Genomic DNA, 26725 nt, shown 5'->3' on the forward strand with positions numbered 1-26725 from the left:
CTCCCACACAGCTGGGATTATAGGCATGAGCCACCATATCTAGTCTACTTGTCATATACTAATTAATTTAATTCTTATAATACAACTATAGGGGTACATCAACTTGAACTTCTTTCTTGCCCTTGTTCATTAGCATGTAGTATTCCTCCATTTCTCTGCTTTCCTCTGTTCTCAGAGTATCTCCTCTAGTTTTTAGGTCTTCCTTAGCACTTATCTAGAGTATAACAATATCATTTTAGCTGTTGTTACCCTGATAATCATGGCTACCAGAGGGATCTTTGTGAAGCTCAATTTCAGTACTACTTTTTCTATCCAAAAAATTTGAAAGACTTTTGTTGGTCAGTGGCATAGAGCCAAAATCTTTTAGTTTAGTCTTCATGGCCCTATACAATATAACCCAATCTACTTTTCATGACTGCATATGTTGGCTTCACATATGGTGCTAGCTAAAGCAACTATGTTAGTTCAGTTTTCCCTTTTATCTCCATCCTGTGCTTGTAATGTCTTATTTATATTTCTTTGTTCATCTTGTTTTCTCAAATTGAGATATTTTATCTAGGGTTGGGGGTGTAGCTCAGTGGAAGAGTGCTTGACTAGCATGGTGAAGGACCTTGGTTTGATACCCACCACACACACACACACACACACACACACACACACACACACAAATGGAACCAGATGTGGTGGCTTATGCCTATAATCCAGCAATGTGAAAGGCAGAGATGAGAAGATTGCAATTAGAGGCCAGCCCTGGCCAAAAAATGTTACTAAGACCCTTTCTCAAAAAAAAACAAAAACAAGCTAGACATGGTGGGGCACACATGTAATTCCAACTATGCAGGAGGCAGAGGTAGAAGGATAATGATGCAAGGATGGCTTGTGGAAAAGTGAGATTCTATCTGAAAAACAAACTAAAAGCAAAAAGGGCTGGGGTTGTGGCTCAAGTGGTAGAGCACAAGCACAAGGCCCCAAGTTCAAACTCTAGTAATGAAAAAAATAGAAAATAAATATTTTATCTAAACTTTCCTTGGGTCAGGTATGATATCAAATGCTTGTAATCCTAGAACTCAGGAGACTAAGGCAAGAAAATTGAGAGTTCAATGTCAGTCTGGATTACATAGTGAGACTTTCTCAAAACAACACCACCACCACCCTGTGTGTAGTAGTGCACATCTATACCCCTCTACATGGGAGGTGACATTAGGAATATCTTGTGTTCAAGGCCACCCCAGGCAAAGTAAGACCCAATCTCAAAACAGAATACAAAACAAAAAAGGGTTGGGAACATTGTGAAGTGGTAGGGCACTTGCCTAGCATTATGGAAGCCCTTGGTTCAATTCTAGTATCACACATACACACAGCCCTAAAAAAAGCCTTTCAATCTCTCTAGAAATCATTTTCCTAATTCCTAGATCTCTATATATCATTTATCTTTCTAACTCTTTTGCTTATTTTTATTGTTTATGTCTTAGCATACATTAATACTTATCAGTTTCTAATTTTTTAAGTAACTTATATACACTGTCTCCTAAACTATAAATGGCTTGAGATCAGGGTTTTTACTCATATTTGTTTTCTTGGCACACATAGTATTGTGTTTTACATGGTATATGCTCTTTCTTGTTTTTTGGGTGGTACTGTTGCTTGCTAGGCAGGCACTCTACCACTTGAGCCACTCCACCATCCCTGTATATGCTCTTAATAGAAGAAAGAGATTTGTCTTTGTTTTTGTTGTTTTTGATGGTGGGGATTAAAGGTAGGCTTGAGCATGGTAGGCAAGAAACCAGCTCAAGAAACCAGAGTTTTATATCAACTTGATATTAAAAATTGGGATCTAGTGGTTATATCAAGGTGGAATTTTTTTTTTTTAAGTACTGGGTCTTGAACTCAGGGCCTACAACCTTGAGCCACTCCACCAGCCCTTTTTTTTTGGTGAAGGGTTTTTTTTTTTGAGATAGGGTCTTGCAAACTATTTGCCCAGGCTGGCTTTGAATTGAGATCCTCTTGATCTCTGCCTCTTTAGTAGCTAGGATTACAGCTACTGGTGAGCCACGGGTGCCCGACTGGAATTTTTAATATATTAAAGTTCCTCTCTTTCTATAGCCTAATATCCTTGAGAAATAAATGGTTATTACCCTATTGAAATCATGTGTTTTTCTTGTTCTTTTGTTTTTGGAGGTTTTGGGGTTTGAACTTAGGGCCTCATGCTTGCTAGGCAGCCACTCTACCACTTGAGCCACTCTGCCAGACCTGTTTTGTGCTGGGTATTTTTGAAATAGGATCTTGAGAACTATTTGCCTCAGCTGGCTTTGAACCTCAATCCTCCTGATCTCTGCCTTCTGAGTAGCTAGGATTACAGGTGTGAGCCACAAACACCCTGCTAAAATCATATATATATATATTTTAATTCAAAGGTATTCAAAGACCTGGACCAATGCACTGTTCCAGTACACATATAGCAGCCAAATCTCTAGGCCATGCTCTGGTAACAGTCAGTGTAACTGAGTATGAAGACTATTTGGAGAGCAGTGCCACATTTGCTGCTTATGAACCCCTAAAGGTGAGATATTTTATGATAAGGCACTGACATTTCTTTTCATGGGCCTACCTATGTGCACTTAGGGACTGCCTAGCCAGCTGTGGTCTCTATTAAGGATTGGTGGTGCATGGGTGGTTCAGTGGTAGAATTCTCTATTAAGGATTGGTGATATTTGTGATCTTTTTACTTACCATTATTTTACTTATTTATTTAATTTATTCATTCATTCATTCATTCATTCATGTATATATGTATTTGCTTATTGCAGTACTGGGATTGAACTCAGGGCCTGGAGATGGTTAGGCAGGAGCTCTACTACCTCCAGAACACCACTATTTTGTTTTCAATCTATGCTCTCTCATCAAACTTGAGTCTCAGGGAGTTTACTCCCTCATGTTTCCTAGATAAATATATTCAGGAATTATATCTTTAACTTGCATCAGTTATTCTTCTTTCTCCTTTTTTGCTGAGGTATAAAATATGTACAGAAAAGTATATTAAGTACACCATCTTAAGGTATTATTTGAATTTTTACATGTGCATATATTTCTGTAAACACCAATATACAGAACACTAACATAGCTCCTTTTGTTGGGGGGCCAGTACTGGGGCTTAAACTCAGGCATGCTTGCTAGGCAGGCCCTCTACCACTTGAGCTACTCTGCCACCCTGCTCTGATTATTTTTGTTATTTTTGAGATAGGGTCTCGCGTTTCCTACCTTAGTTGGGATGACAGTCGGCCGTGTGCTGGTTGAAACCAGGGTCTCATGAAGTTTTTGCCTGGACTGGCCTGAAACAATGGTCCTCCCAGTCCCTCTCAGCCTCCCAAGTACCTATGGTTAGAGGCGTGAGCCACTGGCACCCAGCACTGACACAAACACTTAGCCCCTTTTGAAGAATCATGAGAGATAGATAACTTTCTGTTTTACCCAGAGGTTTAAATTCAAGACTTTGTGCCCTACCGCTTGAGCCATATCTCCAACCCTAATTGAATTCAGTTTTTTACATTATATACTTAACCATTTTCAGCCCAAAGGATTGGTCATTATAAAAAGGAGATTATGGGGTGGGGGCGTGGTTCAAGTGGTAGAGTGCCTGCCTAGCAAATGGGAGGCCCTGAGTTCAAATTCCAGTACCACCAAAATAAATAAAACAAATAAAAAGTAAATTAAAATTAAAAAAATAAAGAACAGATTATGGCAAGTAGCTTAAAATAAAAATAGAGCCTTTCCATATACTTGATTCCATCACAAGGTAAAAACGTTATCTATAAATTCTTGCTGTTAGAAACTGGCAAATCCTGGCTCAGTGCCTCTTAGAATAGGAAAAAGTTGACATTACTGAAAGGAGCAAGGTAATTAATTTAAAAAAATTCTGGGGCTGGGGTGTGGCTCACTGATAGAGTACTTGCTTAACATGCTCTAGGATCTAGGTTCAATTCCCAACACCACATACACACACAAATATTGCTGGGCGCCGGTGGCTCACACCTGCAATCCTAGCTACTCAGGAGGCAGAGATCAAGAGAATCAAAGTTCAAAGCCAGCCCGGGCAAAAACCCATCAAAAAAAAAGGGGGGCTTGTGGAGTAGCTCAAGATGTACTCTGAGTTCAAACTCTAGCACCACAAAAAAAAAAAATAGAAAAAGAAATTGAGTATAAGAGATGAGTGGATGTAGGAGGATTGTGATACTAGGCTGGCCCAGGAAAAATTGTAAGACCCTATCTGAAAAGTGAATTAAAAGCAAATGGGCTGGGGGTGTGTCTCAAGTGGTAGTGTGCTTGCCTAGCAAGCACAAGGCCCTGAATTTAATCCTTAGTAATGCCAAAAAACAAAAAGGAAAGAAGGAGAGGAAAAGAAATTAGGTTACAAGGTACTCTGTCCTCTTAAGAAATATATAAAACTAGAGAACACAAAAAGAATTATTAGACTTATACATAGCATTTGGTGCATTTAAATAACTTTGGGAGATGAATAAGTATACAAGAGTGATAGAGATAAATACTGTAAGACTATAAGAGTAGAGAGGATGCAGAAGTGGTTGTAGTCTGGAATGACTAGTCACAAATTAGTGGAAAAGGTGACATCAGCTAGGCTACAGTCATAGGTAGGATCTTTAGTACACAAGTTGAAAAGTATTTCAAGTGAGGGACGAGGTAGAAATGCCTTTTCATTTGAGAATTAAGTCTAATGTCATTTTCAGCATACTCAGATAACTAGTTTTGCTCCCTAAAAAGTTGTTGAGCCACTCCTGTGGCGGTTGAACAGGAAGATTTCTTAAGTCCAGGAATTCAAGACCACCCTGGGCAACATAGTGAGACTCTACCTCAAAAGATATAAAATAGGGCTGGTAGAGCCCTATTCAAGTGATAGAGCACCTGCCTAGCAAGCATGAGGCCCTGAGTTCAAACTCTGGTACTGCCAAAAAAAAAAAAGTTAACAAAAAAATAACATAAAATAAAAACTGTTTAGTTCCCTAACCATTAAGGATTAATTTATTTAAGGCTCTAAACCCTGTGGAAGTGGCACTGGTAACATGGCAGTCTGTGAAGGAAATGGTATTTGAAGGGGGTCCTCGTCCTTGGATCTTGGAACCTTCCCGATTTTTTTTGGAGCTAAGCGTGGAGAAGACAGAGAAGATTGGAATAACAGAAGTCCGTCTGCCAGCTAAGAGAAAACAGAATCAGTATATCTACCGCATACTCTGCCTAGATTTAGGGGAACAGGTAAGAAAAATAGCCTCTCTAACATTACCATAATTAATACTTTTAGTATAATACTCCAATTCTTTTTGTACTTCTAACCATGCCTTTTTAGATTTCAATAGATTTAGTATGGACTTGAAAAACAATTTTTTTGTGGTAGGCTGGCTTTAAATTCATGGTCCTTGTGCTTCTATCTCCTGTGTGTTGGGATTACAAGCATTCACCATCATATCTGGCTAGATAAAAAGTTTCTTATTATTGATTAAAGGGCCTTTTTAAAAACGAAAAGCAAAAAAAACCTTCCTATCCTTTAAATGTACCCAGTGGTTTCACTTTCACTCATCTGAGAATGCTAACGGTTTATTAACTAAACAATTCAAGATCTTTTTAGAGTAGTGAATTTATATTATTTTCCATCAGTTTATCCCTGTAATTTATTTCTTTGTTGTCTATACTAGAGGATATTTGATTTCTACAAAGGATTCAAGGAGCCTGTCATGGTGGCGCATGCCAGTAATTACATGAGAAGAGGATGAAGCAGGAGGATCAAGAGTTCAAGGCCAGTCTAGGCTACACTTTCAGGCTGTAGGTGTGGCTCAAGCAGTAGAGCCACACTGCTTTGCCTGCTTTGCAAGTGCAAAGCCCTGAGTTCAAACCCCAGTTCCACCAAAAGAGGAACTTTAAAGTGTCATGTATGTTTAGCAATTTTGAAGAACTAGTTAGATCTGCTCTAAGAGTGACAAGTATGTAGTCCTCTATCGGTTAAATTCATTTTGATTATTTTTAGAGGTAGTGATGGATTTACATAGTTCTTATTCAAGGTTGCAAAAAAAAAAAAATCAAGCATATTGAGGTGTCCCTTCCTATTGCAGTAATTTTTTTGTGGTACTGGAATTTGAACTCAGGGCCTCATGCTTACTAGGCAGGCACCCTACCACTTGAGCCTCTCTGCCATCTCTGTTTTTGTATTGGGTATTTTCAAGATAAAGTATCACCAGCTGTTTGCCCAGGCTGGCTTTGAACCACAATCCTCCTGAGTAGCTAGGATTACAGGCTTGAGCCACAGGCACCCAGTGTCTTTCTCTTCTTTGATTAATTCCTAAGTACATTGTTTTTTTTTTTTGTTTCTTTGTTTTTGGTTTTTGGTTTTTGCCACACTGGGGTTTGAATGTGGGGTCTCACAGCAGGTGCTTTTACCACTTGAGCTACTTCACCAGCCCTTTTTTTTTGTGATGGATTTTTTTTTAACTTATTTGCTGGGGGCTGGCTTTGAATCACCATCCTTATGTTCTCTGCCTCCTGAGTAGCTAGAATTGCAGGCATGAGCAACCAGGGCCCAGCTTTTTTTGTTACTTTAAATAGAATTGTTTTCATAAACAAGTTTTTGATCTCCTTGGTTAAGTTAAATCCTAAGTACTTTGTTCTTTTTGATACTATTGTAAATGGACTTGCTTTTGTAATTTCCTTTTCAAATCATTCATTGTTAGTGTATAGAAATGTAATTGATTTTTGTATGTTGACTTTATATCCTGCTACTTTGCTGAATTTATTAGGCTAATGTTTTTTGTGAACTCCTTAGAGTTTTCACATACAAGATCGTATTATCCAAACTGGGCACAGGTGGCCCTAACCTATAATCATAGCTACTCAGGAGGCAGAGATCCAAGAGGATTGCAGCTCAAAGTTAGCCCTAGGCAAATAAAATAGTTCAGGAGACCCTCTCTTGGGAAAATACCCAACACCAAACAGAGTTGGTGAAGTGGCTCAAGTGATAGAGTGTCTGCCTAGCAAGTGTGAAGCCCTGAGTTCATACCCAAGAGTCACCAAGGAAAAAAAAGATCATATTATCTAAACTGGGTGTCATATTACATGCCTGTAATCCCAGCATTTGGCAGGCTGAGGAAGGTTTATAAGGTCAAGGCCAGCCTGGGCTACATAGCCAGACTCTGTCTCAAAAAAAAGAAAAGAAAAAAAGATCATATCGTCTGTGAACAGAAATAATTTTACTTCTTCCTTTCTAATTTCATGCTTTCATTCTTTTTTGTGATACTGGAGATTGAGCCCAGGGTCTTGAGCATGCTAGGCAAACACTTTACCACTGAGCTAATCCCCCTCTAGCCCTTTTGTTTCTTTTTTCTTTCTTTGGGGGTGGGGGGAAGAGGGACTGGGGTTTGAACTCAGGTCTTCATGCATACAAAACAAGTGCTCTACTGCTCAAGCCACACCTCCAGTCCATTTTTTCACTCTGGTTATTTTGGAGATGGCATATCACCAACTGTTTGCCCAGGCTGGCCTCAAACCGGAAATCTCCTAATCTCAGCCTTCCAAGTAGCTGGAATTATAGTCATGAGTCACTAGTATCTGGCTTTGTTTCTATTTTGCTTTTAACACAGGGTCTGTTAGCTATCTTTACCTGGTCTGGCCTTGAATTTGGGATCCTACTGTTTCCTCCTTCTGAATAGCTGAGATTCATAGACATGCACCACCATACATGGATCATTTTCTTACCTAATTGTTCTTGCTACAAGGATATTATAGTAAAATGTTGATTAATAGTTGGACATTCTTGCCTTTTGTTGTTTTGGCAGTACTGGAGTTTGAACTCAGAGCCTCTTGCTTGCTAGACAGGTGTTTTACCACTTGAGCCATACCTCCAGCCCTTTTTATTTTGGTTTTTTTGGAGATAGGGTCTCACTTTTTGCCCAGGCCAGCCTGGACTTCATGAACCTACCTACCATTTTATACTTTATGTCATCTCTGGGATGATGTTTTTTTTCCCACTGAGATGAGCTCTACAAAACTTTTTTTGCCCAAGCTGGCATGGAGCCATGATCCTCCCAATTCAGCCTCCCAAGTAATTAGGACTATAGGCTTGAGCCAAGAGTGCCCAGCTTCCTCTTTCTTTTTAATGGCTGCATAATATTCTGTTGTATGGAGATGTCATAATTTATTTAAACAGCCATTTATTTGTGGACATTTGTAGTATTTCTAATATTTTGCTATTACAAATGATATTGTAATAAATATCCTTTTGTCATTTTTACTGTGTACTTTTTATTTTATGAAATACTACAAATGTAGCTAAAAGTGGCAGGCCAGCCATTTTTAACAAAAATGCTTTGTCTATCTGTTGAATAAATTTGTCATACTTTACAATAATATTTTTTTTTTTTTTTTTTGTGGTACTGGGGCTTAAACTTAGGGTCTACACCTTGATCCACTCTACCAGCCCTTGTTTGTGATGGTTGTTTTCAAGATAGGGTCTTTCAAACTGTTTGCATGAGCTGGCTTTAAATTATGGTTCTTCTGATCTCTGCTTCCTGAGTAGCTAGGATAACAGTCATGACCCACTGGAGCCCAGATGATTTTTTTTTTTTTTAAGACAGGGTTCACTATGTGGCCCAGGCTTTCTTCAAACTCCCCATCCTCCTGCTTCTGCTTCCAAAGTGCCGGGATTATAGGCATGAACCACTTACTTAGCTCCTCTACAATTTTACTAATAAAAATAAGTTCCAAAGAATAGAAGAATTTTGTCTTTCTCATTCCTTTGACACTTCTTGAAATTACAAACTCATTTATTTATATCCCTCTTACAAGGAAATAAATCTCTTGGAATTAGCCACATGAAAGTCACCATTGACACTGGTGATAAAGCTGATTTGGGATAGATGTAGGAGTGTTTGGTTCAGAACTTGGAGTGAATAATGCTTTCAGTTTCTTATGTAACACTGAGTAAGATGTTAGTTGTGGGTTTTTCAACTAAAGCTTATATTTTATTGAGGTAGTTTTCTTTTCCTAGTTTATTGAGTGAACTATTAGTAATTTCAGACCTAATTAACCTGTATTTGGAGCTCCCTAACTTTTTTTTGTTTTCATATTCTAATTATTTATTAGTACTTTCACTAAAGACAAATTGAAGACAAATTAGTTTTTCCACTTTTTATCAACTAGTAACTTTTTATCAACTGGAGGAAAAGACTGAGCTAATTCATCAAAGTTAGATTTTTTTTTTATATTTCATTTGTTTTCAAGTTTCCATGATACCTTTAGCTCCTTAGCAGAGATAATTAATAATTATAATATCTTTAAGGAATTTGTCTGATTATAGCATCCAAAGGGATTTTTCTCTGTAATGGAATTTAAATAGCTGACACATTTAGAATGGCATTATTGACATCACATGACCATCCACAATTATCTCTTGCTCTAATATTTCCTTAAAGGTTCTTACTTTCCGAATTGGAAATCACCCAGGTGTCCTGAACCCTAGTCCAGCTGTAGAGGTTGTACAGGTGCGTTTCATATGTGCTCACCCCGCCAGTATGTCAGTAACACCAGTATACAAGGTGCCAGCTGATGCACAGCCATGTCCTCTACCACAGCACAACAAACAACTGGTAAGTATGACTGTGTTTCCAACAAATGTACTTTTGTCTTGCATGGTTTACAGATGATAGATCTGAAATACAGCTTTTGGCTTATTAAAGTTCTCTGATGGTTTCTGAGAAGAAATGAGTAAAATAAGTTAGAATTGGTTATACTTAGTGACATGACTTTGTTTATTGTAAAGGTACTCAGTCAGCTTGTGATTATGGCAATAGACAATTGATAACTCTCTAAATAACTAACTTCTAAATACTTTTGCTAATATCCTCTCCTTTTCTATCAAGTCTCTCTCTCTTTAAAAAAAAATTTTTTTTTTTTTTTTTTTTTGCAGCACTGGGGCTTGAACTCAGGGCCTCATGCTTGCTAGGCAGGCACTCTACCATGTGAGCCACTCCACCAGCATTTTGTTTTGTTTTGCTTTTTGCAGAACTGGGGTTTGAACTTAGGGCCCTCATCTTCAGCCACTCCACCAGTCCTTTTTTGTAATGGCTTTTTTCGTGATAGGGTCTTGCAAACTATTTGCTCAGGGCTGGCTTTGAATATTGATCCTCCTGATCTCTTCCTGAGTAGCTAGGATAACAGGCATGAGCTATTGGCACCTAGCCCTACCAAATCTTCTCTTATCTTTATTAATAAGTAGTGAAATTTACATCTACTTCAAACCTACCATGAAGAATAGTAGTAAGCAATAACATAGCTATTAAAAAGAGACTGGTAGAGTCATTTAAGTGGTAGAGCACCTGCCTAGCAAGCTTGACGCCCTGAGTTTAAAAATAAGATTTTGGAAAATTGAACTATTGACTGTACATTTGATGACATCGAATTCATGTTAATATTCTATTTTGAGGGGGCAGTACTCGGGTGTGAAGTCAGAGCTTCATGCTTGCTAAGTTGGCATTGTACTGTTTGAACTATACCTCCAGCCCATTAATATTCCTGTATGTGGTATTATTACTTTTCTTACATAGCAGAATGTTTTTATTCTTAAGAAATCCATACTGAAATATTTAGAAGTAAAATGCCATGATACTTATGTTAGTTTAGTAAACAAAATGAAACAAAAAAACATCCCCTGACGCCATGCATGAGGAAGGAAGAAGAGAGAAAAAGAAAGAAAATATAAGTAAATGTTAAGAATTGGTGAATACAGGTGAACTTTTATACAGATATTCATTATGTTGTTCTTTCATTTTATCTGTGGGTTTGCAAATTGTCAAAGTAGAAAGAGGAGAGAAAACATGATTCCTATCTTCAGGGTTATCTGACTTTTAAGGCTATTGAATTTAAACAAAATTTTCTTTCATTATTTTTTATTTAATGCAGATTCCTGTATCAAGCTTGAGGGACACTGTTCTAGAACTGGCAGTATTTGATCAACACAGAAGAAAGTTTGATAATTTTAGTTCACTAATGCTAGAATGGAAATCTTCTAATGAGACACTAGCCCATTTTGAAGATAAGTCAATGGAGATGGTTGCCAAAGATGATGGCAGAGGGCAGACTCAGTTACATGGTATTGTGAAAATTTATGAATCCTTTCACATAGTGTACCCACTTGGATTTCATCATATTTCACCTTTCATCTTGAATTTTTTTTTTGTGGCACTGGAGTTTGAAACTCAGGGCCTCATGCTTGCTAGGCAGGTGCTCTACCACTTGATTCATATCTCCAGTCCCTTTTTGCTTCACTTATTTTTCAGATGTCTCAGATTTTGCTCCTCCTACCTAAGGCCTCTCACCTGTGACTGGGGCCACAGGTGTGCACCACCATACTTAGTTTGTTGTTTGAGATGAGGTTCTTACTAACTTTTTACCATGGCTGGCCTTGAACTGTGGTCCTCCAAATCTCCACCTCCCAAGTAGCTGGGATGACAGGCATGAGACACCATACCCAGTTGATATTTGTGATTTTGTTAGAAAACATAAAGGTACCCACTCACTGCCAGGCCCTATCTTTTGTTGGGGAGGTCAGGACATGGGAGAGAGAGAGCAGTATAGCTGGGTCTGGAACTCTGGTACTCTGGGAGTCAGGACACTTTCTCTGCCATAACGTTGGCATATTAGAGGGTTACTGTCTTTCTTATAAAAATGGAGAAAGAAACCATTTACATATTCATCTAGGGGCTGCTACATGACTGGGATGCTATAACACGAGCATTTCTTTATAAACTGTGAAGCCCTGTACACAAATCTAAAGACTATACTGCTAACGGAATAAATTTTTTGCATTCCATGTGTAACCATTAATTCATCTCTGGCTAAAAAAACCCAAAACCAAACCAAACCAATACAAACAAAAAAACCATAAAGGTAGGGCTGGGTAGTAGTTCACTGCTAAGTGCACTGTGTAGCATATATGAAGCCCTGGGTTCTATCCCCAGCACCACCAAAAAAAAAAAGGAAGGAGGAAGGAAGGAAGGAAACAAAGTTAGATTTCCTGTTTACAAAACTAGGGTGTAGGGTCTCATAAGAATATAAAATTAACTGGGTGTAGTAGAACATGCCTATAATCCCAGTATCTGGAGGCTGAGGCAGGAGGATCTCAAATTGGAGGTCAGCCTGGGTTACATAGTGAGTAGTAAGTTACAGGGCAACATGAGCTACATAGCAAGACCCTGCCTCGAAAAGGGCTGAACTGGGTATGGTGGTGCATGTCTGTAATCCCAGATACTTGGGAGGCAGAGGTAGGAGGATGAAGAGTTTGAGGCTAGCCCAGACGAAGTTATCAAGACCCTATCTCAAAAAGTACAAACCAAAAGACCTGGGGTGTGGCTCAAATGGTAGAGTCTTGCCTAGTATTCAAGAGGCCCTGGGTTCAATCCCTAGGACAACATAAAAAAGGGGGGAGGGGAATGAGGGAGAATGAGGGGAATAAGGGAGAGGATAAATCTAAACAAGGTACATTGTAAGCATATATGGAAATGTGACAATGAAACCCCCCTGTACAACCAATATATACTAATAAAAATGTTTAAAAAAACAAAAAAGGGCCGGCAGAGTGGCTCAAGTGGTAGCATGCCTGCTCTGCTTAGCAAGCATGAGGCCCTGAGTTCAAACTCCAAGACCACTAAATGTATATATATATATAAATGTATATATATACATAAATATATATAAAATGTATATATATACTAAATGTATATATATACATATATATATATATACATATCACTAAATATAAATATATATCACTTAGAAACTTTGGAACTTTAGCCAGGTGCTACTGGTAGTTCACACCTGTAATCCTAGTTACTCAGTAGGCAGAGATCAGGAGAATTGCAGTTCGAAGCCAGCCTGGGCAAATAGTTCTTGAGACCCTATCTCAAAAATATCCATAATAAAAAAGGGCTCATGGAGTATCTCAAGCAGTAAGAGTACCTGCCTAGCAAGTATGAGGCCCTGAGTTCAAGCCCTAGTGCCACCAAAATAAATAAATAAATAACCTGAGCAAAATGGACAAGAGGTGTGGCTCAAGCACTTGCTTTACGAGAGTGAAGCCCTGAGTTCAAACCCTAGTCCTACCATAAACAAACAAACAAAAAACCTGAAACTAAAATCAAGAATAGTTAGCCATTTAATTTTTTAAATTTTATTAATATTTATTTATTTATTTTGGTGGTACTATGGTTTGAATTCAGGGTCTTGTGCTTACTAGGCAGGTGCTCTACCACTTGAGCCACTGTGCCAGCTCTCAAAAATTTTAAATGGAGGATTGAAGGTATGCTGAAGGAAATTGTAAATTAAACAAAATTTTCCCAATACATTTGTTTTCAGCCTGTTTTTCAACTCACAGATCATCACAGCTATAAAGAGTTTTAGATTTTTGTCTGGCCCAACTTCTCATTTAATAAAGGAACTGAGAGATAAATTGGTTACTCTGTCATATAGGAATATAGTGGCAGAATCAACACAAAAACCCAGTTTTCTATTTCTTGTGTATTTTCTCATCAGTGTTTTTTTCTCCCCCACAGTAAAACATCTTTTGGAAAAAATACTCCACATGGTATTTTGTTGTGTTTTGTTTTCACAGTATTAGGCATCAAACCCAGGTCCTTGAGCATGCTAAGCAAGTGCTCTTCCACTCAACTACATCTCCAGCCTTGGCTTTTTGAGAGAAGGTCTTGCTGTGTAGCTCAGGCTGGCCTGGAACTTGAAATCCTCCTGCCTCTACCTTGAGATTGCTAGGATTATAGATTTGTGTCATCACCCTTAGCTATGTTATATTTCAGAGTATTTGTCTGCTCTTTTTCAGGTCATCAGATCCTTAAAGTACATCAGATAAAAGGGACTGTACTCATTGGAGTCAATTTTGTGGGCTATTCCGAAAAGAAAAGCCCAAAGGTGAGTGGAGTTTTTCTGGGGGGTGGGGGGGTTGGTAGGGGAAGAGGAGGAATTAAGACAGAGTCTTAGTATGAAACCCAAACTGGCCTCACACTCTTCTTCCTCCTGCTTCAGCCTCCCAAGTACTGGGATTATAGGCATGTACCACCACCCCTAGATAGAGATGAATGGAGATTATGGTATAAGAAATATAAATTACTGTTATACCACTCCTGGGGATATAGCCAAAGGAATGAGATACTTGTACACCCATGTTTAACAATATGCCAAAATACAGAATCAGCCTAGGAGCCCCTCGACCAATGAATATATAAAGAAAATGTGGTATATATACAAAGTGGAGTAGTATTCAGTATTATTCATACTGAATAAAGAAGAATGAAGTAGGGCTGGTAGAGTGGCTCAAGTGGTAAAGCACCTGCATAGCAATGGTGAGACCCTGATTTCAAACCCCACTGAAGAAGAAAGAAGAAGGAAGAAAAGGAAGAGGGGAAGGAGGGGGGAGGGGTAATGGGGGAGGGGGGAGGGCAAAAGGAGTAGGTGAAGGGGGGATTAAATAAATAAGAGTCTCCCCTGCACTTCCTGCACTGAAATAGTCACTGCCAGGTCATCTTTGCCAGCTTGCTCTCACTGGTGGTGCTAAGGTGGCCTTCAGCAAGTCCTTGACTTCACTGCTGCTGCTCTTCTTCTTGCTCCATAATGGCCTATTCTGTAAGAAAAGTAAAAAACCACCATTACAGAACAATGAGAAGAAGAAAAAAAAATGAGTAAGCTGCGGAGGACTGTGTTTTTATCAAGGCTCTCATGGATTCTGAAAATCATGGTCCCTAGAACATTTTGTAAAGAGACAGGATACTTGATACTGAGTGCTGTAATGCTGGTATCTCATATATGGTGTAATGTCTGAATGATTCACAACAGGACACTCATTGAAAGGGGTATCACTAGTCATAACAGTAAAGACTTCAAGAGATACTTAACTTCCTTGCTACCTCTCATCTTTCTGGTTAATAACTTCTTTAAGTATGGGTTAAATTAACTCAAACTGCTTCTGAGTAAGGCTCACTAGACACTACTAAGAGTATTATCTCCAAGCTTTCACATATTATAAAATGGTAAATCTGGACAACAGAATAGCCAAAATCCAGACCAGCTGCTTACACAAGATGTAGAAAAATTTTATAACAGTGTAGTTCATCTGTATTCAAATCTTAGTAAACTATTTTTAGATATATTTTTGTATATTTTAAAGTTAACAAGTGCAGTTGGAGCTTAGGGCCCAGCAAGTATGATGGCCTACTTGCTTGTTTCTGGGCTGTTCCTAATTTGTCATCTTACCAAATGAAACACATTGGTAAAATGACAATAACTGAGCAAAATTATATAGGTGAATATAGATAAGTTAATTCATATCTCATTACACACAATGAAGAAATTGCCTTTACAGTGGGAATAAAAGAGAAAAGCCAACAATCTATTCACATCCTCCAAAAACTGGTGGGGCACCTGTGTGATTTCATTTTCTTTTGGCTTTCTACGGGCTTCATTGATAGCATAATTGCCAGATACATTGACACTGTAGTCAGTTGTCATTGTCTTTTCCTAGATTTGTCTCATCCTCACCATCTTAAAAGAACACATTTAGCTGGACATCAGTGGCTCATACCTGCAATCCTAGCTACTTGGGAGGCTGAGATTAGGAAGATCATTTGAGGCCAGCCCCAGCAAATAGCTCATGAGACCCTATCTCCAAAATAACCAGAGCAAAATAGACTGGAGGCATGGCTCAAAGCGGTAGAACACCTGCTTTGCAAGCACAAAGCCCTGAGCTCAAACCCCTGTCCTACCAAAAAAAAAAAAAATATATACATTCCAGAACTTCTGGGGGATTACTACCAATGTGGAAGAATGCTTTTACAAATGTCTTTTTTTTTTTTTTTTTCTCTTCCCCATGGCTTCCCAGTCACAATACAGACCAGGCACAGGGCCTGGGCTGAGGTGTATATGGGGTAGGTTTACTTTTTCTCCTCTTTCTATACAGTTAGTGTAAGAACACAGCCTGTGGTAAGCACCAGGAGGCCTTTTGCGAATGTCTTAAACTCTGAGTCGAATAGTTTTGGCTGGTCATAAAATGATAAATTGGCTTTATTGCTTGTATTACAGAATTAATGCAAGTACAAAGAATTTAGATCATGGCAAACATGAACACACAATGGTCTCACAACAGAAAAAGGGTATTGGAGTACAACTCAGTACACCAGTACTTGGTGTTGGAGAAATCATCAGTATAGATAACATTGTAAAGTTTGATCATGTGTTTTTGTTTTTGTTTTTATTTTGCAGTACAGGGGAGAACTGTACCCTCTTCAATGAAATAAAATCATTAACATTTAGGAAGACAATGTACATTGTAAAATAAAGCTAAGACTGTGTTTGTGAAAAAAAAAGCAACAAATTAACTAGGTATAGAATACTTGAGAACATGTTAAAACATTTAATATTATGTAAGATATTGCTAATTGTGTATGTGTTGGTTTTATATTTATATTTTATGGTACTGGGGTTTGAACTTGGTTTAATTATTAATATGTACTAAGAATGTCCTTATTCTTGTGGTTAAAAACTTGCCTAAATTCAATTAAGCTTAAATCAGCATAACCTGATTCATTCTGGGATGCAAACCATTTGAAGTCAGCTAATTTGATTTTTATGGCTCTTATCTTCAATAAAGAAACCTGTTTAAAACTAGGATCATTCTATCAAAATAGGTTTGGGTTTCATTTTCTTGTCCCTCATGGTGGTGGGAACCAAACAAATTACAATTATTGAAATGTGTAACATCATTGCATAATAGCATTTATTACATATTGGCAGATTTCTTTATTTACCACAGTATACTCTTTCCTCATATATGCCTTGGGATACATTTGACTCCAAGAAAGCCATTTGGATTTTCTTTAGCGGAATAATAAATGCACCTCTTTCAATCTGTAGGATCGAGTTGTTTGAGGGTTCTTTGTGGTGGTGTAACAAACTATATGTGCATTCTTGCTTATTACAAGGGGTAGTTACCACACATTTTGCCTAATCTTCCCAGTGTTTAGGATATTAAAATACAGTCCTTATGTGTCAAGTTCAAGATCTTATGAGAGTTTTAGATTTTTAAAAGAATCAGATTTGTGTGTGTTAGAAATAATCCATCAGAAGTGTTGTGGTGGTTATATGGTGTTCAATTCCAGATGAGCCATAGGAATGCATTACATGAAGTAATGCACTGAGTATGTAACACTGTCACCATCTTTGTGATTGTATTTATGATTTAAAAATGTCAAAAATTGACTGCGCACTGGTGGCTCATGCCTGCTTAGCTACTTAGGGGGCAGAGATCAGGAGGATTGCAGTTTGAAGACAGCCTCGGGAAAATAGTTCTCAATACCCTATCTTGAAAATACCTAACACACACACACACACACACACACACAGAAAAAAAACACTAAAAATTATTAAGCACATGGGTGAGTTATATTCCTAGGTACAGAATTATATTATCTCTGTGAACACTGAATAAGTTTTTTATATTTGGGTTATTATGTTAAACTATCCTAAGATAAATCAATTTCAGCCTACCAAACTACCATTAATGATGCTACACGTATTATTTGCACAAGAAGAACTGCAACTGAATATAGTCAATAATCTAGACATTAAATAAGTTTTATCAAATGGGTTCAGAGAGTGTATTTTATATTCTTATTTCTTCATAACTGATTTTGTTTTTTTGTCTAATTAAGAATCACCAGCTACCAAAGTAAACTTAATGTACTGATTACATAATATATAACTCAATTTCTATCACTTCTTTTTAGCAAATTTACATACTTATTTTGTACTCAGATTTTTAGAAAATCAGATACCCCCCAAAAATAAAAAAAATTAGTGCTGTGCATGGTGGCACATGTCTGTAATCCCAGCCTGGGCTACATAGGGAGACCCTGTCACCAAAAAAAATTTTTAAAAGCTGGAGGTGTGGTTCAAGGGTTAGATCACCTGCCTTGCAAGTGAAAAGCCCTAAGAGCAAACCCCAATGCCCAAAACAAAACAAAAAAAGACTATAAATTAAACAATTGAAATTTAAGGCTCTTGCTTTTCCTTTTTTCTTTTTGGGCAGTACTGGGGTTTGAACTCAGGGCCTCACACTTGCTAGGCAGGTGCTCTAACACTTGAGTCACTCCACCAGCCCTAAGGCTTTTCTTTAAAAGTTGTTGCAACTGCTATAAATCAGAGAACTATGCATCTCTGTGATTCTGTTATCTTTGACACTTCAGTGAATACTGGAATTTTCTGTTACTAAACTGAGGAATTAGAAGTTTATATTCACCTTCGTGGTTCTTGTTACTTTGCTAGGAAATTTCCAACTTGCCCAGATCAGCAACAGTGGAGCTGCTGCTGGTGGATGATGTAACTGTATTGCCTAAGAATGCAACCATCTACAACCACCCTGATGTGAAGGTAAAAGCTTCATAGATCTAGTTAAATGGAATCATGTGGGAGGGAAGGGGATTAAAAAATTAATAGTATGAAAATAAAAAGCTCACGTATGTATTGAAAATCACTGATATGTATATATATTTTATATATATATATATCAAATAATTAGATGCAGTGTCCTTAAGAGTTATCCTTTAGTAATCATATTTTACCTAAATTTTTTAAATTGTTTAATCTCATACTCTCAGATAATTAGAATTTATTTCCTTTGAGTTATTTATAAACTAAAGGGAATGGAATATTGTTTGTCTGATTTTTCCATAGGAAATATTTAGCCTTGTGGAAGGATCTGGTTATTTTTTAGTTAATGGCAGTGAGCAGGATATTGTCACTATCACTTATATGGAAGCAGAAAGCTCTGTTCAGGTAAGTTGTAGAGATATTCCAGATTGAACAATTCAAGTCAAAGTGCATTCTTAAAAGAAAGATTGGAAAAAAATCCATGTGCGTCTAAACTTATTACAAAAGTAACACTTGCCCCTCTTGCCATCTTTAACCTATGTACTTCCTTAACCAAAACTGAGGGTTTTGGTTTTTTGTTGTTTTTTTTTTTTTTTTCTTTTTCTGTAGCTAACTATAAAACTGGGCAGTTTTTGCTTCTGGTTGAACTGAAATAGGTATAGGAGACATCTAATTAGATTTCCATTCAACAAATGTTCAATTTTTTCTTTTTTTTTTAAAGATCATTTTTATAAGTTTTAAAGCACATAATTGTATAGACATTTACATGTGCTATTGATTTTTATACATTGAGTATATGTTGATTTCAGCCAGCATATGACAGTTCAAAATATTAAGCTGACTCCATAGCCAGTATGCCAAAGGATTTGCTTTGTTAATTTACAGTAATAAAAACAATACCTTCTAGGGTTTTTTCCTGGTATTATTGGGGTTTGAAAAAACACCCCAAAATAATGCTTTCTATTAATACATGTATGTATTTCTCTTTCTCCTAAGAGCTCAAAAGAATTTAACTTACCTTAATCGTAGTATTTGTTTTTTAAAATGAAGACTAAGGCACTAGTGCAGACCAAGGATGCAAAAAACATTTTGTTGTTCAGGAGCTGAGGTGGTACAAAGAAGTCAGCTGATGTTTTCTCCCCAACTTGTGATTACAGCATGTATGGACTTGATTTTCTTCATGAAATATTTTCCCTGTTAATAATTAAGAATCTGGATATGTATGTTAGATTCTGCTTAATTAGTAAATACTTGGTAAGGTACATATTTTGCCATGAGCTGCAACATTTTAAGGGTATGGACTATTATATCTGCAACATGTAACCAGACCTTTCAGAATTCCCATCTCAAAGAAAGTAAGATCTGTATTCTTCTTTGGGTGAAAATACTTGCTATGATTATGCCTAGAGCATGTTTGCTTCTTTACCCAGCTACCATTCCTTCCTTCTAGTTGATTCCAGTACACCCTGGATTCCTCACCTTAGAAGTCTATGATCTGTGCTTGGCTTTTTTGGGTCCAGCAACAGCCCACCTCAAGGTGTCAGACATACAAGAGCTGGAGCTTGATCTGATTGATAAGGTGAGAAATGTTTGCATTATCTCAGAAATGAAAGAAGTTTTATTCTCACTCCCCAGCATATCTCTCTCTCTTTATCCTCCTCCATCTCACCTCTTTCTTCTTCTCTCCTTCTCCTCTCTCTCCTTTTTTTTCAGTACTGTAATCCTAGCTACTCAGAAGTTAGCGATCAGGAGGATCGAGGTGCAAAGCCAGCCTGGGCAAATAGTTCCACGAGCCCTTATCTCTTAAAAGAAACCAAACCACATCATAAAAAAGGGCTAGTGAAGTGGGTCAAGGTGTAGGCTCTGAGTTCAAATCCTAGTACTGCAAAAATATTAAAAATAAGGCAGGAGGGGAGAGGGAGGTTATAATGGAGGGAGTGGACTTATTCAAACTACACTGTCCATATATGGAATTATCATAATGAAATCCTCTCATATTGTTAATGTATGCTAATTCAAAAATAAAAAATTTAAAAGGCAAAAGTAAAATAAATGATCAAAAAACTTAAGGTAGTACTCATAGATTAGGTTTATTTGATCAACCGCTAACCAGGAACATTGTCATGAGCAAAAACAGTTTGCCGCTTTCAAAGAGTTAGACTGACCTTGGTGAATGAGATATTACAATCTACCTTTTTTTTCAAACTACTAGGTTGAGATAAGCAAAACTGTGTTAGTGACTGTGAGGGTTCTTGGCTCTTCCAAACGCCCGTTCCAAAATAAATATTTCAGAAATATGGAGCTCAAACTGCAACTGGCATCTGCAATTGTCACTCTGACGTGAGTAGCATTTCAATACTTCTTTCTCCTTATGTTTAATATCATGAGATTCTCCTGGATATATTTCTTGGTTAGCCTCTACTTCGATTATTACAGATTTTCTCCTATCCTTTTTTGTTTCTTTGTCTTTCAGCCATACTTTCTTCCCATATTCAACTCTATACAAAATACCCATTCAAGCTGGGCACTGTGGTACATGCCTATAATTCCAGCACTCATGAGATTGAGGCAGGAGGACTATGAGTTCAAGTTCAGCATGGACTACATAATGAGATGTTGTCTAAAAAAAAAACCAAAATACCAGAGCCAGGCACCTATCTACTCAGGAGGCAGAGATCAGGAGGGTCATAGTTTGAAGGCAGCCCGGGCAAATAGTTCAGTTGACCCCATCTCAAAAAACCCTTCACAAAAATAGGGCTGATAGAGTGGCTCAAGGTAAAGGCTCTGAGTTCAAGCCCCAGTACCACACACACACACACAAAAAAAAAACCTAGTTAAGGCCCTTAGATGTCGTGTTTGAGGGTAAAATTTGTATGTCATTAATATTTTTATTTTCTGAAATTTCTCTGTATGGTATCTTTTGGGAGTGTTTCAGACTAAAGGACCTTTAAAAATCTGTTGAGAAGAAAAAAAAGAGATAAAATATAAAATAAATAAACAAAACATAAAAGAAAAAAATCTGTTGAGAAGCAGAGGTACTGGTATTCTCTTATGAGAAAAGAAAATACAGGACTTCCAGAAAATCCGCGAATTTAGTATTCACAATTTTGCTGGTCTCTGTCTACATTGCCCTTATTTCTTTTCTACCTTAGAACATGTTTTTTTGTCCCTTGGGAGTTTCCTGCCATTGCCATGAATTTTATCTTGACTGTGGACATTTATTTTTTGGAAATTCCCTCTAATCAGAGTTAATGTAAGCAGAAAATGTTAAGTATCTTGGAAAAATACATTACTGGCCATTCTCAAAACTGAGTTTTTCACATGGTTCTTTGCAGATTAATGGAGGAGCAAGATGAATACTCTGAAAATTATATCCTTCGAGCTCTCACTGTTGGGCAAACCACACTTGTAGCTATTGCCAGAGACAAGATGGGGCGAAAATTCACATCAGCTCCTCGGCAAATTGAAGTAAGGAATAATCTCATTCAAAATTTGTACTTCATCTTATTTAGCATTGTTTATCTTTTCCTATTTAGTTTGCACAAGTTGAAAATCATTTGGCTAAAAAAATGAGTTGTTTCTTATGTTGTTAAAGGATAATTGTTAGAGCCAGGTACAATGACTCATGCCTGTAATCCCAGCTACTTGGGAGACAGAGATTGGGAAGATCAAGGGTTGAGGCCAGGCCAGAGCTTAAGTTAGTAAGATGCGATCTCAATAAAAAAAGCAGGGCGGGGGGGGGGGAGATATCTGGGCTCAAGTGGTAGAGTGCCTGCTTAGCAAGCGCAAGGCTCTGAGTTCAAACCACAGTAAACTAACAATAAATAAATAAATAAAAATAGGCATGGCTGCACACCTGTCATCTCAACTACACAGCAAGCATAAGTAAAAGGATCATGGTCCAGGCTGGCCTGAGCAAAAAAAATGTAAGACCCTACCCAAAAAATGACCAAAGCTAAAGGGCTGGGGGCATGGCTCAAGTGGTAAAGTACCTGCCTAGCAAGTCTGAAGCCCGGAGTATAAACCCCAGAACTGCTACTTCCCCAGAAGGGATAATTGGTAGTCATGTGTTGATAACTGTTGAGCTGAGTGATGCATGACTGAGAGTTAATTATACTGTTCTCTCTATTTTTATATTTGTTTAAAAGAGAAGGTTAATTGTAAACATAATTTTATTCTTTGCTTTCTTTTTTTCATTATTTATAAACCTAATTTTTTGTTTCGTGGTACTGGGGTTTGAACTCAGGCCTCACGCTGGCTAGGCAGGCACTCTACGGCTTGAGCCACCCACCAACCCTTTTTGTGTTGGGTTTTTTTTTTTTTTGAGATAGTGTCTCACTTTTTGCCCAGTTGACCTCAAATCACAATTCTCCTGATCTCTGCCTCCTGAGTAGCTAGCATTATAGATGTGAGCCTCTAGTGTTCAGCTGTAAACATAATTTTAACGGTCATTTTTACTCAGGAGATCAATAGTAACTTATTTAAATTTAAAGTTTTTGCTATTGTAAATAAAATAAAAATACATATCTTTGTGTAACTTCTTTGTACATAATTAAGAGTTTTTCTTAGAATAAAATCTTAATGCATCTGTTGACAGACCTGGAGCAGTTACCATCTGCTGCTAAGTTTTCCACTACAGATGAAAGAAAAAAATCATCCTTGCGCTTCCTATTTGTCTGATGTGGCAGCCAAAATTGAATAGAGGAATACAAGGGGAAAACAAAACAAGATCCTAGTGGTTTGTTATGACATTGACTCTAGTTAATCATTGTTGTCCTTTTGGTTTTCCACTTCAAGGTGTTTCCTCCATTCAGACTTGTTCCAGAGAAGATGACACTGATTCCAACTAACATGATGCAGGTGAGCTTTTGTTGTTTTGAAACAGGGTATCCAGATGGCCTCCAACTCTCTATCCTCCTGCCTCAGCTTCCTGAGTGCTACAATTATGGGTGTGTACCATACTTCTTGGCTCAATGATGCAGGTGATCTTAAAGGCAGAAAAATCAGGGTTTTTTTACATAAATTTTTATTGGGAGATATTTGTTATATAGGAGGGGATTCATAGTGACAATTCTGATTAGACTTATATTGTACATTGGTTACATTGCCCCCATTGCTTCTCCCACTCAACTCCCTCCCCACCCCACTTAAAGTAATTTCAAGAGGTTTCTTAGTTCTGTTTCATATAGGTATATAAGGTCCATCTATCATATACCATCACCTTAATCTCCATTCACCCTACCTCCTCCCGCTAGTACCCCCAGAAAAATCGATTTTACCTTTCCTTCTTTACACACACACATGCACCTCTCTTCCTGTTGTCCTCCTCTTGTGTACTGACTGATACAGGAAAAAAAAATTAGTATTTTTCCATAATCTGTGATATACATGGAACTATCTCTAGGAAGCCTGTGGATCATTTGCAGCACTTCTATTTCTTCTGAATGCATTTGAGTTGATGTAGGATATGCACTTGAGGAAATGGGGGAAGATAAAGAAGTCAAGTTGCTTGGACAAAATGTTGGGAAAAGAGATGTGAATTCTCCCCCACATTCCACTCATTCTCTGGTATATTTAAATTCCAGGTAATGTCAGAAGGTGGCCCTCAGCCCCAATCTATCATTCACTTCTCCATCAGTAATCAGACTGTGGCTATTGTTAATAGGAGGGGGCAAGTTACAGGAAAAGTGGTTGGCACAGCTGTGGTCCATGGCACCATCCAGACAGTAAATGAAGATACTGGCAAAGTCATTGTATTTTCTCAGGTAATAGTTCTTTGCTGTGCTCTGCTTCTATTCTTCCATTTGGGAACCATATTGAGGGGTTATGGAGGGTGATAAGGAAGGTATCAACAGCCAAGGACCATTCTTTTAGTCCCTCTCACCCGGTATTCTCTTAACAAGGCATGAAAAACATCATCTTTAGTAAAAAAAAAAAAAAAACCCAGCGTGCTTGGCATTGTTATAAGACACAGCCATATCCTTAAGGATTTGTGTGTGTGATACCCCGGGCCTCATGCTTGTTAAGCAGGCACTCTATCGCTTGAGCCACTTCACCAGCCCTTTTTTGTGATGGGTGTTTTCGAGATGGGGTCTCTCAAACTATTTGCCCTGGCTGGCTTCAAACTGCGATCTTCCTGATCTCTGACTCCTGAGTTGCAAGGATTACAGGTGTGAACCACCTGCACCCAGCCTTAAGGAATTTTTTTAAAGAACAAAATCAAACATATCTATGGAGATTTTTTTGTTGTTGCTACCAAAAGCAACACAACAAACTAGTTATCATAAGCATCTCTGACCACCCATAGAAACTCCCTCTAAGCCTAAGCTTGCTCTTCTACCCTGTTGAGCAGGATGAAGTGCAGATTGAAGTTGTTCAGCTAAGAGCTGTTAGGATCCTTGCAGCTGCAACTCGACTCATCACAGCTACTGAGGTCAGTGTGATGACTTTGTTCTGGGTTTGTTATTCTGAGAATGTCAGGTGAACAGAATATATAGCACAATATCACTTTTTCTTTTCAGTTATTTTTTTTGGGGGGGGTACTGGAGTTTGAACTCAGGACCTTGCACTTTCTAGGTAGGTGCTCTATTGCTTGAGCCATACTCCAACTCCACTTTTTTTTTTTCAGATGCCAGTTTATGTCATGGGAGTGACTAGTACCCAAACCCCTTTCTCCTTCAGCAATGCCAACCCTGGGCTCACATTCCATTGGTCCATAAGCAAAAGGGATGTATTGGATCTGGTACCCAGGCATTCAGAGGTATGAATTTATCTGTTTATTGTATTACCTTAGAGATCTTGAGGTTAAATTTTTTCATAACAAATTTTAGACTGATTAACTCACTTTCTAAACTATAGTATTATAACTTGTCTTCTTTTCTTTTGTCTTTGAACTCTGGAAACCTGAAAATCATATGAAGAATCCAAATTTGAGTACTCAGATAATACTATCTGATTTTTACTTTTTTTGCTGTAAAGAACTTACAAAAGTAATCTTTTCTTTAGTATTGCATTTTTGGTATAATGTCATAATATATCTATTAGCATATGACTATATTATTATATATGAGAATCATATTATGAATATAAATATACATGTAGGGTTTATATACATATTTTAATAGGTTCAGACACACATTTGATTATATTCATAATTGTCTTTGTACTGCATTATGGGCAGTTGACATCAAGAAAAATATTACTTGACTATGAATCTTTAAAAAGAAGAAAATTAGAGATAAGGGCAAAGTAGTTTCTGCAGGGTATCGAGGGGGTGGGGGGGAGAGGGACGGGGTGGAGTGGGTGGTAAGGGAGGGGGTGGGGGCCGGGGGGAGAAATGAGCCAAGCATTGTATGCACATATGAATAATAAAACAATAAAAATTAAAAAAAGAAGAAGAAGGGCTGGTGGAGTGACTCAAGTGATAGAGTGCCTGCCTAGCAAGCATGAAGCCCTGAGTTCAAATCCCCCCCAGTACCACCACCATCCCCCCAAAAGAGAAAGATACAGTGGATTGTGGTTATACATGTCTAATACCAGCACTTGAGAGGCTGAGGCAGGAGGATCTCAAGTTAAAGGCCAGCCTGGGCTATACAGCAAGGACCTGTCTCAAAACAAAACAAAACAAACAGGGATATGGAGGGCTGCAGGTGGCAGTGCAGTACCAGTCTGGTTCCTGAGCTTGTCCTACTAAGAGCTAAGGTAGAACTGGATTCCCGTAGTGGGGATGTCAGGCACTATTGGTGCTGAAGGGATGTTATAGCCCTTTTGTTTGGCAGCTGATTCTGGACTGGATGCCTTATATTAATGGCAAATTTAAGAAGGATGAATAATTAAACTGTGGTTCTCTTTGGTATCTCTTGGTGTTGGTTTCTTCCAATTTAGTACCTCCTATGTCTGGAAATTATGGAAGTCTTCAGGATGAACATTGAGGAAATCCACAATACAACTTAACACTTTATGTTTCTGGGGCTGGACGTGTGGCTTATGTAGTAGATAGAGTACTTGCCCAGCAAGTACAAGGCCCTAAGTTTAAACCCTAGTACCATGGCATGGTGGGGGCAGGGGTGTCTTTATGTTTCTCAAAATAGTTCTAATGTGTTTATGCTCATAGCATCAAACTTCACTCCAAAACCTAAAAAAGACAAAGAAAGTTTGATAAGAAACTAGGTAAAAGGCTAGTGGAGTGGCTCAAGTGGTAAAGTGCCTGCTAAGCAAATATGAGTCCCTGAGTTCAAACCCCAGT

The 26725-nt window shown here is 38.0% G+C and overlaps 1 protein-coding gene, 2 non-coding genes and 1 pseudogene across 27 annotated transcripts in view; 3 read left to right on the forward strand and 1 right to left on the reverse strand.

The window, feature by feature from the left end:
- Window positions 1–26725, forward strand: part of Nup210l (nucleoporin 210 like) — an 83337-nt gene that overhangs the window by 38730 nt on the left and 17882 nt on the right. For 24 of the 25 annotated variants that reach the window (XR_012438929.1, XR_012438930.1, XR_012438928.1 and 21 more), the window contains 14 exons: window positions 2415–2560; window positions 5044–5265; window positions 9468–9641; window positions 10954–11143; window positions 13883–13971; window positions 18376–18480; window positions 18784–18885; window positions 19931–20059; window positions 20693–20820; window positions 21816–21948; window positions 23278–23340; window positions 24066–24245; window positions 24833–24913; window positions 25109–25240. Coding sequence is in view for 22 of the 25 variants with exons in the window: in XM_074048006.1 (XP_073904107.1) it covers window positions 2415–2560; window positions 5044–5265; window positions 9468–9641; window positions 10954–11143; window positions 13883–13971; window positions 18376–18480; window positions 18784–18885; window positions 19931–20059; window positions 20693–20820; window positions 21816–21948; window positions 23278–23340; window positions 24066–24245; window positions 24833–24913; window positions 25109–25240 (1874 nt within the window). In the remaining 3 variants the exon portion in view is untranslated. The remainder of the gene's footprint in view (window positions 1–2414; window positions 2561–5043; window positions 5266–9467; window positions 9642–10953; window positions 11144–13882; window positions 13972–18375; window positions 18481–18783; window positions 18886–19930; window positions 20060–20692; window positions 20821–21815; window positions 21949–23277; window positions 23341–24065; window positions 24246–24832; window positions 24914–25108; window positions 25241–26725) is intronic. The other variant, XM_074048012.1, reaches the window with a different exon arrangement.
- On the forward strand, window positions 14139–18323 carry LOC109688061 (ATP-binding cassette sub-family D member 3 pseudogene; annotated as a pseudogene).
- LOC141414474 (small nucleolar RNA SNORA51) lies at window positions 15921–16052 on the reverse strand. The gene has a single exon (XR_012439501.1). It is a non-coding gene; the product is annotated as a small nucleolar RNA SNORA51 (small nucleolar RNA).
- On the forward strand, window positions 23062–23194 carry LOC141414436 (small nucleolar RNA SNORA31). The gene has a single exon (XR_012439464.1). It is a non-coding gene; the product is annotated as a small nucleolar RNA SNORA31 (small nucleolar RNA).

Source organism: Castor canadensis, chromosome 11 (assembly GCF_047511655.1).
Source record: "Castor canadensis chromosome 11, mCasCan1.hap1v2, whole genome shotgun sequence".
Taxonomy (NCBI): domain Eukaryota; kingdom Metazoa; phylum Chordata; class Mammalia; order Rodentia; family Castoridae; genus Castor; species Castor canadensis.